We start from the raw sequence: 12334 nt of genomic DNA, 5'->3' as shown, positions 1-12334 counted from the left end.
AAATAGATCCATAAGTATGACAATGTCTTACAAGTACCAAAGTGTTTAGATATAGTGTTAATACTAACCTAAAAATGAACTGAAATATTAATTTAATGCTTACACTGGTAATATTAATTTATTTTGTTCAGCTCCCCCTGATAAATTATCTTCCGCTTTACAAGCAACTGCATTGGACGCACTTTTCAATCAAAGTGAGTTATCATTTGCAAATAAATAATATGATACTAATACAGTTACTGCATACAGCCTAGCAGGTCAACCCACTCTCTGAAAGTGGGATAACAATTCTTTTTCCAATAAAATTTTATAATTGTTCATGTTAGGACTCTGTATCCATTTCTACTACTTAATTCATATTCTGCATTAAAATTCTTGTTTAATTTTCAAAGATCTACCATAAAATTACCTCTGTAAAAGCTGCCAACTCTTCTCGGAACAGGATCATTATACAGAATTCTATTTTCCTTAGTAGATGCTCCATCTTCTGTGTGTGGATCATGATATGCTCCACCCTAAACACAAGAACAATCAACTATTTAAAATGAAAGATTATAAACTGATTTGGAGTTTTTAACTGACATACATAAGCATGAAATCCCAAACTTAACCACGCACGATTTTCATGTTGTTAAAAACTGCCAATACCAAATCAGAGACTATGTAATCAATAATTGTTTGGTTTTGCTACTTGCTTGCTTTTTCCAAAACGACAAAAATGGCATTAACAAAATTTTGCCTCTTAGTTGTAGTTTTAAAGACTTGAGAATGATTCAGACGCTCAGATTTTTGCTGTGAATGAAATGCAGTTGTAACATCTCTGGGGGAATCTTTTACTGGAAGCCTTGTTAAATTAATTTCTGATGGAATCTGGTCACTCTGCTACCGGCAAATTTTAAAAAGCAAACAGGAAATGCATGTAATTTGTGATAATTGCAACATCAAAGCACTATCTCTTATCAGCTGTTATACAGTAGGACCTAGAGGTAGCAACAGTCACAAATCTACCGTAAGGAAAATAAGAGGTAGTCCCTGAACTAAGCAAGCTGTAAGCTAAATAACAGTTAAGTCAGACAGGATAGTAAAAAGAATATAATTACCTCTAATTTACTCTGTTTTCCTGAACACAGTACTTCCTGGAAGTACTTCAAGCAAAAGCTTAAGTAAGCCCTAGGAAACATCCACATGCATGTGATTTGTCACCAAATATGACTTAACCCCACTCTTAAATGCACCAGATGCTACAATTTTTCCTGCACCATGGACTGACCAGATAAAATTCAATGGTCCCTTACAAGACCCCACAGGAAACTGTACTGAAACACCTATATGAATTTAAATCTAGAATGTCCAAGAAGGACAAATATTTAAAAAAACCCCCCAAAACCGCAAAAAACCAACCGCAATTAAAAACTGCAATTTCAATTCACTATATGACTGATTTGCAAAATCTATTTTGCCTTTTATGAATGAAGGTCTAGCCTCACTGTCACAGATAAAACAACCCTTGAAACTCTGCCGAGACAAGAAGTGTAGCTAAAATGACGCTTTAAATCACAGTTTGATTCTTCCAAACTTTACGCAAGGCTGAGCATTTGATTAAATTACTACTCGTGTAAGATACCTCTTCTTTGTCAGCAGTTAAGTTACAAATATGAGACAGTAATAGCAACTTGTACTTGATTTTCTTCTGCTTGCCCCCTTTTTGAAAAGCCCCCCAAACTAACACTGAATGCAAGTCTTTTTTTCTTAAAGTAAGATTTAAAGCCTGGCAAACAAAGAATGCTTTTCTTTAAAAAGACTTGGTAGAGCTAAAGAGAAAATCAGTGAGAAACTAGAAAAATAGAAGTAAGGAAACTTCACAAAATATAAGCAAAGAACCAGTAGAACTGACTGGAAAAAAAATAAGAAAACAATAAAGAATCTTTGAGAACACTTATATTACTCCTGATCTTTTTAGTTCAGTAATCCTGAGGGAAGTGATATTTTCTGATTTCTAATGCAGAATGTAGAAGGAAAAAAAAAAGGATAGGGAGGAGCCAAAAAATGACTTCTTTGTGAAAATGCCTTTACAAAGCATAAGAAGATTGAAAATTTAATTCTGCTTTGTGATTGAAAGGAGTATAAACAAACAAAATCAGCTTTGTGAATGTACAGACTTGCCACCCATGTCAGAAGTGTATTTTTCCTTTCAGACCTCTGATGGTTGAAATACAGATTTAACGGCATTAACTGAAGGTTTAACTTTAAAAACACTGACCATAAGAGATAAAGGCAAGGTCTTTAAAAATGATTAGGCATTCTAAAGCAAACAGAAACAAACAAAACCATAAGCATTAAGGTACACATAATTTTTCTAACTAAAATAAAAATTTGTCAACAAATTGCCAAAAGACATAGAATGATCTAATAAAAACAATCTTCCTCTACATAATATGAAATAAAATTAAAACTACTTATCAAATCAATATCTGCTACATAATGCAGAAAAAAATCCTAATGCGCTGAAGAATACAAGGTGGTATGAGCTTTTATTATCAAAAACTCAAATGTTGGTGTTATTGCCTTTCTACAGTAACATCCTGAAAGATAAGTAACATTTAACTTTGAAATGAAAGAGTGAGGAAAATGACTACAGAAAGAAAAAAAAAAAACCCTGGTTTTGAAATGAAGCTGCTGTAATCCTTTAAGTAGCTTTTTTTTTTTTTTCCCCTGTGTATTACATTGTATTTCTCCTATTTTGATGAGATCTTTTCTCATGTGTGAATACACATAATCCTGAATGGAGGATGTGGTAAGTATGAAAAAACATATTATGCCTTTTTTTCCCTACTGGCCTGAAGAGGCAGTCACTACCTGAAAACTTTTTTATGGTACTTGTAGACCACTATCAAGTCAGCTACACATATTTCTTACATAAACTAAGTAGGCAGAGTTTTTCAGTCTCTCACAGTAAAGCATAATTTTTAGACCTCAAATAATATTTGCAGCTTTTTGACTTCCTTTGATTTGTCAACGAATCTGAACTAGAAGTTCTCTCCTTAGAAGTCACTTCATTACAAATGTACATGTAGAGAAACAAACACTCATTTTTGTATTTCTCTCCGCGCCATTCTGCAGCAATTTGGATCAATGGTATAGCAGTTTAAAGATCTGGGGACAAATGCAGTCATCTCTACACATCCGATGTGTAAAACATCAGATAATTCAAAAGTGTCGTGTACGGAATGTAAATCAACACCAGAGCTAGCCCTTCCTCTACTCACTAAATAATGCTCACAGTAAAACACAAGGTGTTCAGTAACAGTAATCACTGTAAGGAGTCAATTTACCAGTGGCTTCTCCAACATGAAATCTCTACACCTACCCCTGTTATTTATCACACTAATCAAGAGAAATACTGCAAGTTTTGATATTCCTCTAGTAAATTATGGCACTTCAGCAATAATGTCCTGCTATAAGCGAGTGAAAAGCTCGCTTCAAAAAGTAACATTAGCATTCATAACAGAAATACATACAAGAAAAGCTAAATAAAAACACAAGTGAGAAGGTTAATTAAGCAAAACTATATGATAAAAATGACATTGGGCAATGTAACCAAAGACTAGGAACTACTACTGAAATTTTAACTTCAGAGACAAATTTTTCTGTTCTCACATTGCAGTACTTTAGGAGAACGGTATTCATAGTCCATTTTTTAAAATAGCCTCTCATTTTGCACTTGAAATATTCAGCCCTTCTGAAAAAAAACCCAATATCCCTTGCTCTACAACAAGACAAATCAATAAATAACTGCAAACAAACAAACAGAAGTGAGAAAGCAGGGCACCGTCCCCCCACGAAGTAAAACGAGGAAGGCAAGCCTTCCGCAACAGGCAGTATTTTGAACTAACCCTATTAGTATCTTCCGTACAGTCTTCTCGTGACGAGCCAACAGATCTTGTGAGTGACTTATGCTGCACCTGTGGAGATAACAGTTGCAGGCTGTTTGCTCTGGCTGCCATCCCTTGCCCTATGCTTAAGCCACCCTCTGAGCCCTTTGACCTCACTCTGTCCCGGCTCACATACATAGAGTGTCTATGAGGGCGCTGCTGTGAAGAAAAAGGACTGGTATAACCTAGACCATAGGAAAAAGATTCATGTGGAGCAGACAGAGAGTGGGAATGGCTTCCATCCATGTGATCTGGCAGTTTTAACTCCTCCATTGTTTTGGAGTGTCTTGTTGATGGTCTTCGGGTGTCGAGGGTACCCTCGCTGCGGTTATTCCTCCCGGATGGACTGAGCAAAGTTCGGTTATCACTGTGTCGGGGAGCAGTTGGACTGGTAGGAGAGTTCAAGTCCATGCAGCTGGATGGAAAATACCTACTGCTGTTTGGTTCTGCACCCTGGGCCCTGGCCTCAGAAAGGTTGCCCACGGATTTCGAGTCTGTCAGAACCCCATGGCTCTTTGACTTTGTCCGATACGAAGGACTCTTCGAAGACTGCGGGATGGTATCAATATAGCTGTGGCGACTGTGCTTATCGCCAGGCTGCAGTGTCCCAGTTTTGCTCTGAGAAGTTTCCATAAATGAGTGACGGTTCTGCTGAGATCTGGTGTTAGACTTCAGGTACTTCGTGCCTGAAGCATCAGAACCTTTTGGGTCCACATTAAAATCAAATTCTGTTTTTGCCTTTGTGTCCTTTGGGCTGAGAAGATGTGGCATGTTATTATTAGCTAGATCCTTGTTGCCAGATCCAGGTGTGTTGCTTGATTTTTTCGTATGCATTGGACTATGTGCAGCTCCAGGAAGGTTTCCATTTAAAAAGCTTTCGTTTGCTGGAAGACCCTCTTCTCTTGGCCCGCCAACCCCTAGTGTCTGCATATCCTTGCTGTTTGATCTGTGGTGTGACTGCAAAGCAGAACTTTTGCTGGCTTGATTTCTATGTTAAAATGCACAAAAGAAGCATTAATATACCAGATTACTTATTTATGTATTAATAACTTCAACAAAAGTACACTCATTTCAGAAAGCAGTTGTCATTTAAACCCACAAATTTTTTAACTGCAGTAAGATCAAATACTGCCAACTAGGCATCAGAAGCTTCACTAAAATAACAGATTTGCAACTGTTAGTACATTGTTGTTTCTTTCCGGTTATATCCTGATGGACAAACTCAGCTTTGATTAATGGATTTCGCTGACAAAAAAAAAGAAGATATAAAATCCAATCATAGAAATTCCAATGTATATTTACACCTTTATGCATGTGTGTGAGTAATATACGTGCACACCAACAATGTAAACACTACATTAAGAAAATCAGCTGTACATCCATTGAAAAAAATCTTAAATGTACCTGGCATATCAAAGTGAAGGTAAAACAATAATGTACGTCAGCACTGCCAAAAAAACCCCAATACAATCAATGCTCCAGGCCTTCTAATGTATGTGTGATTTGGAGGGGCAGGGGAGAGGAGAAGTGGGAAGAGGTTGTCGTGCTGGTAAAGACATCCCGATGGAGAGAGCCTGAGCTCAGTGGAGCAGAGCAAGCCCTGTAACACCAAACCCAAAACCAGGTCTATCACAGGAACCCCAGCTTTTGTGGACCTTGTTACTATCCCAGCTCTCGGCACAGAAACTCATCCCCAAAACTGCACCCCAAAATGTTCTGCACTGGTGCAGAGCTACCTGGTGCTGTCCTTAACCTCTACTCTGCTTTCCAGCCCTCCTGGTTTTGGGATTATGGGACTGAGGTAACAGTTGGTTCTGCAAACACTCATCCTGAATTTATTTGAGCAGGATTCAGTATCTCAGGTTTTCTGGCATAAAGTGAGTTCTGATTCCGGACTGATGCTGGCATTGCAAATTAGCCACGACTGAGCAGTACTGCAGCTGTACTTGTCAGCCTTGATGGACCTAGGCAGGTTATAGGCAGTTAACTTATTTCTGTATCAAATCTATAATGTAGCTCAAATATATTACCACAGGTTAAAGTGAGAGCTCACTGTACAGGTGACTTTGCACCTTGGTTGACCTTGTTGATAATTATAATTGGATAATGCTAACCATTTTTATACCTAGGATTTTTGTATTACCCGCTTTCAGTGATCTAATTACACACTCTATTACAGTTCCTAGAAATTCAGCAATTTAATGCTAGTTTAAAATATTTTTTAGTTAAAAGGAAGTATATTTTTTAAGATTTAGAGATATAAGGACCCTAGTAATTTTAAATCAAGCAGTTAGGCAAGCCTTTTAGATAAGAATTTTCCCATGGATCTAGGTTTTTCTTTCTGATGACACATCTCTAATGGTAAAACCTCTATCCTAAATATCTATAAGGGTAGATAAAACTTTTTGGTGTCTACCTCCAAAAAAGTATAGATTGTCAATGTCATAATCCCAAATCTTAAACTGAGGCGTAATTTTTTGAATCTCACCAGAAAAGCTGAAGAAAGACATGGCTAGGATTAAAAGCCACTATCATTCTCCATACTTCAGAGGGTGACCTTCAGGAAAGCTTTTGTCAGAGGAATGCCATGAGGCTTTTTGTACTGAAGTATTTTATCCACCAGTAAACCTGGTTCATTGATGTATTAAAATCAAGTGGCTTCTCTCAAGCTATAAGGTCCAACAAGGGAATCACTGAGCAAATACACCCTGCTTTAAGTTCAAGTAGACCAGACTTGATTTGTAATTGCGACTGTAGACAAAATTCTGTTCATCCCAAATTTGGAGCATGATCAATGCACAGAATTTTGAGGACATTTAGCAGCTAAAAATCTGTGTGAATTTTGAACTTTCAAACATAAAAACCTTGGACAATTTGCACACGTACAGTAATGGTAGCATTCCAAAGAAAAGAGCATTCCTTTGGAATCTCTGGCACCCTCCAAGCCACAAAATTCCTACTGTTGTTCAAGAAAAAGGTTAACATTTTTTTAAGATGGGTAAGCCAACTTATTTTTCCTTTGTCATATGCAGAAATGGCTTGAATGCTGTCCTTGTTTTTTTTCAAGAAGCATTCAGACTGATGCAGAAAGTTAGCAAAAATTTCAGCTTGAATAGCTATAATACAATAAAACTGTGTCTACTTCCTTTATTCAGTGAGGCAACACGGAACAGCATATATGTCTTAATGTGCCTGAACTGTCAAATGACTACTTTTCTTTTCTTGTAGATAAGTGTAGTATGTAAGCATGGTAGCAACTCACTCATTGGCAGAGCAAATGTCTGTGATGATGGTGACATGACTACGTTTACCTGTTAGATAATGTGTTGCTGTCTACGTGGTAAGGTTTTCTCTTAGCTGACCGCGAAGGTGAGCTTCCACAGCGATCCAAGAGTCTTTGGGTTTGAAACGAAGGATGGTTCAAACACTGTTCTGTCAAATATCTATCTGCTGGATCTAACTTCAGTAAGTTCTTTGGAAAACAAACCCCAAATTTTAAATGTTAGTATCTGTATTTGCATTAGCAAAAAATATAACAAAATAAAGAACATTATTGGGATAGTTTTTAATTTCCAGAATTTCTGTGATTAGGTGTAACTGCTAGAATAATTTCATGTTGCATTAAACTACATATGATACAAAATAAACACTTAAAAAACCCTATGTCCTACTTAAGAGATGTAAGGCCTCAGCCTTGCTTATTATGAAACATATGTATGGGCTATATGTATGTATATAATGAATATATAGACACACATACATATTTAGTTATATACGTGTGCTTAAAATACATTTTAAATACAAAAATATCTAAATTTTTTAAAATATGTTTTATGTATATACCTATACATGTTTAAAATATATGTATTTTAAACATATTTTTCAGGATATACCTTACAACAATGTTGTTTAGAATGAAAAATATTAAATTCACCGATAATAAAATGCTACAATGAAACAGGCTTTATGAACAAACAGAACAAGCATATGGGAACATTCTTATACAAACAAAAACACTCTTTTAAAGTTAGTATTTTTAAAACTATACAAATAAAAGAGTTCTGCTTTTTACTTCTAGGGTTCAAGTCCACCCATATTTTTAAAGAATCATCTAAACTGTTTACAATACACTCAGAATAACATTTGCCTTATAATTGTTAGATCTGCTGTGATTCTAAACAGAGACACTTTCTGACACACAGAAAATACTTAATCACAAAACTGAAAACCAGTAGGTTGGGTATTTTGATAAATTTGAAAGGTTTTTTGCAAGAACAGGGCAATACAAAACTTATCTTGGAATATTTGGATATGCATGACTGTTAGTAACGATTAAAGTTAGAACGGCTATTACATAAAAAGAATAGTTATTTTTAAGGGTTATATAGGTTGAATAGATAATATGTTTATTTATGTATGTGCACACACACACACACACAATGCACATCTGTATATGCACTAACATAGTACTCAGCCACTTGACCATAAACTGCTTTTCCTTTCACAGGATCCCTGCACTTCTGAATGGAGAACGGAAAATGCTCAGGAAACAAAGCAGGTGGGAAAATACATTCCTATGTAATTTGGTCATACCGCATGCAGTATCTTCCTTAAGTGTCAAACTGTGTGCTGAATTACTAACTTTCTCTTTCCCCACTTTTTTCTGGTACTCATCACTACTGTGGCTCAAATGGCCAAACAAACACAAGAAGGCCACCCGTAATTTCCACATTCCTCCTCAGAAGAGAGGATGTCCAGAGGCTTCCCTTGAGTGCCTGCACACTAACTTGCAGAGGCTGGACTGCAAGCAACTCGAAGTCCATAGGGAATCAAAAGGCTGTGAACCTTCCTGGAATGCCAGAGAAGTAGTGGGACAGGGCTCATGGCTGAGGCATGGTCACTGATGGGTACGGCTGCCTTCAGAAGGAAGGGGTTGGGGAAGGAGAAGAGTGGCACTCCATATAATTGAGTTCCTGGATGGTAACAAATGCCAGCATGAAAGAGAAGGTACACCCATTAACAGTCTCTGGGTCTGGATTAGAAGGAAAAGCAACCCTTGTGATGTTATGGTGGGGGGTCGCTACCAACCATGCATTGAAGAGCATGAGGAAGATGAAGAGGACAACTCTCTACAACAACAAGCAGAAGTCTCCTGATCACTGGTCCTTATCCTCATGGCAGACTTCAACTATCCAGACATCAAGCCTATGTAGATGATCCAGGAGATTTCTAGACTATGCTGGTGGCAATTTCCCAGTGCAGCTGCTGGAGAGACAAATCAGCCAAGGGTAGGACTTCACTCTACTTTAACTGCGGCTCACCAACAGTAAAGTACTGATGACAAATCTGATCAAAGAAGACAGTCTGAGCTGTAGTGACCATGAGATGATTACAGTTAGGATTCAAAGGAAGGGTGGGAAGATAAGCATCAGGGATAGGACCGAGGATGCAGGAAAGCAAACTTCAGATTCTATAGGGAACTACTGGGCAGCATGTCCTGAAAAACTGCCATCAGAGGAAAGGTGTCCAAGAGAGCTACTTGATTTTCAAAGAATTTCTTGAGAGTTCAGGAACAAAGCATCTTATTGTACAGAAGACCACAAAATTTTGCATAAGGTCAGGTTGGCTAAACAGGGAGTTTCTCAACGAACACAAATGCAAAACAGGAGTGTATAGAAGTAGAGTCAAGGACAGGATACAAAGGACCATAAAAACACTGTGTTAGCACAAAGGATAGGCCACTTTGGAAGCCCACAGTCCAGCTGGAGCTAAGGCAAGTGAAGAGCATCAAGGGTAAAAGGAAGGGATTCTACAAGTATTCTAGTAGTAAATGGAAGCTCAGAGAAAATGTATGAAGCTCAGAGAAATGCTGCTGAATGGCAGAGAGAACAGAATGACAGATAATATGAAAACGACCGACCATCATTTTTGCCCAAGTCATCCCATGCAAAACCAGCTCCCAAATCCCAAATGCATGCTGGCAAAACAGCATGACTTGTGAAGGAGTGTGGGGGGGAAGGAACAACAAAACAACAAGGCCAGATGGGTGCCTCTTCATTAATCTAGTCCAGAAATGCTCTGTAAGTAGAGATATATCAATAACTCACTACTTTAGCTGGCATAAGTTGAAGTGTGGGTTATTCAGTAATCTAGTAATCAGACCTGAGGTCCCTGGGAACGCACATAATGAGGAACACACCAAGCATGGACATGTGCCAGATTGTCCGGTGTCTGGAGAAGAGACAGGCATACAGCAAAGTATGTGCAGCATTTGTAGCATGCAACTTAACCACAAGTCTCCTCTGTTCTCTTCTTGTAGGCTTTTGCTCATTCTTTAACAACATTCCAACTCCTGAACTAAGTAATCTAGGTCAAACACAAAATATCCCCTCTACAGAGGGATATTTTCTGTCCGTATTTCTCCTTGTAGGGAGAAATACGGACAGAAAAGTTGAAAAGAATTATTTAAAGCGGAATGGAATTATTTGGAAACCTGTGTTTCCCTACAATTCAAGTGCTTCGTATCACAACTTTGTAACTTTTAAATCACACCAAAAGAACCCAAAAGACATTCAGATATAACAAAAATTAGGATAAAATGAAAATAAACCCTGCCCCAGCACATGTAACAATGGACTGAAGAATGATCTTGAGATTGCTGTTCTGCAATATATGCTACTACAGCTTGAGCTACAGCTAACTACGATGCCAGAAAAAGAGTTTCTGTGAACTAGAAAATACAGAAGAACGTATAATACCAAAACAAGCAATTATATGCACAGAGGTACCTAATTTTGCAGACTCCATAAAACCAAGATAAAAGCTATGCTGACTTTCTTCACAAGGCAGGGAGATTAAATGAAACTGATTTGAAATGGTTGTGTTGAAGAAAAGAGTAGAGCAAATTTGGTGGATTTCTGCTGGCTACATCAATACTGCTAAAAGCAAGTAAACACCCAAGTATACCCCAAAGCAGATGACCTCTGGTTTCCAAGACAACCAGCACAGATGGGCTTGGGACCACAGAATTCATTTAGAGTTGATTAGCCATGTCCACGCTTCATATTTGCCCTAGATAGCCTTTAATTCTTAAGTGGTACCCCTGCGATTCTAAACCTAATTTTTGACACTATGACCTTTTTTTTTTCAGCTTACTGTGGATGAAATGATGGGAGAGCTGTACTGCAGCTTACCACAGTGACTTGTAGTACAACAATAATGACAACAATATGTGTTGCACACGCAGGAATATGGCACAAATGCACAGCACAATGCTTTACAGTGTTTGGCCATTCTGAGAGGAGCCAGCTTCTCCTGATCCCCTGTAAGAAACTATCTGAGGACCGTATCCTAGTTTGGCCATAGGTAACTAGCTGACTTGTTCCAAAACAGGACTGAAGAGTAACTTAACATACACACTGCGTAGAGGTGAGTGATAGCAAGCGGATGAAGGACTCAGGTAAAAAAAAAGCTAAAAATATTACTGTGCGTCAGCTTTGTCTTTGACAATTGTCCACATCTTCATGCTTATCCAACAACAAATGAACAACTTGGGTTAGCCTAATGCACTGTGGATTTATCTAAATTTATTATCGGTTTAGAGCTCATACTCCAGCATTACTAAGGTAACCTGTGCATCTGAATGTCTGTCAGTGTGAGTGCATACTGCTGCAAATTATAGCGATGCTTTTGTCTGGACTATGTATTGTTTATCAAATCAGTCAAATTTGAACAGACTCTCCTGGCATTTGCAGGTTATTTTCTTGATTCCTAGGAAATATCAAGCCTTGCTACAAACAATGGTGATATCAAAATATCTCAAGAGAAAGTTCACAAGTACTTTTAAGATGTATTATATTAGGAAACAACGATAAAAAGTCACTTACATCTTTCCCTACTTATTACAGACAGAAAATAAAACACATTTTCCTACCTTCATAAGATCAAGCAATACACCACTTAAAATTCCCAAGTATCTTCTCTCTAAAGACTGTGGATGATTGACTGCTGGAAACTGTAAAAATAATATAGCATAAATATACTGAGAATGTAAACAAGGTATACATGAATATAATGTTTCAAAAAATAGAAACTACACAGTGAATCAAGGCATGTAATTAACAGGAATCATATGCACTGAAAAAGTTAGTGGTTTATGAAACATTACAAAACATTATCATGAAAGAAATAACTGTTGATGTACGATATGCACCTAGTCAACCAAAGAAAGTATTCTTGATTAGTAGGACAGTCAAGGAACCTCTCTCAAATGATAAATAATCAACTTAGATTTATAAATGTGTTTGTGGCATGACTGACAAGAGGTGGGAGGTTTAAAATAGATTCAGAAATAACATAAGTAATGTATATTCTAAAGAGAGATTAAAAATAGCTTTGAGATA

General features: G+C 37.4%; 1 protein-coding gene across 2 annotated transcripts in view; it reads right to left on the bottom strand.

Moving 5' to 3' along the window:
• CDKL5 (cyclin dependent kinase like 5) overlaps positions 1 to 12334 on the bottom strand; it is an 81865-nt gene that overhangs the window by 16650 nt on the left and 52881 nt on the right. Inside the window, exons 9-13 of one of the 2 annotated variants that reach the window (XM_009949511.2) lie at positions 11866 to 11946; positions 7244 to 7404; positions 3963 to 4920; positions 763 to 882; positions 410 to 515 (exon numbers count right to left, since the gene is read on the bottom strand). In XM_009949511.2, the coding sequence (XP_009947813.1) occupies positions 410 to 515; positions 763 to 882; positions 3963 to 4920; positions 7244 to 7404; positions 11866 to 11946 (1426 nt within the window). Of the gene's footprint in view, positions 1 to 409; positions 516 to 762; positions 883 to 3893; positions 4921 to 7243; positions 7405 to 11865; positions 11947 to 12334 lie in introns of both variants that reach the window. The other variant, XM_086464879.1, reaches the window with a different exon arrangement.

Source organism: Leptosomus discolor, chromosome 1, assembly GCF_034619465.1.
Source record: "Leptosomus discolor isolate bLepDis1 chromosome 1, bLepDis1.hap2, whole genome shotgun sequence".
Lineage (NCBI taxonomy): Eukaryota > Metazoa > Chordata > Aves > Leptosomiformes > Leptosomidae > Leptosomus > Leptosomus discolor.
Note: the sequence above shows the minus strand (reverse complement) of the source record. Positions and strands in the feature narration are given on the sequence as shown.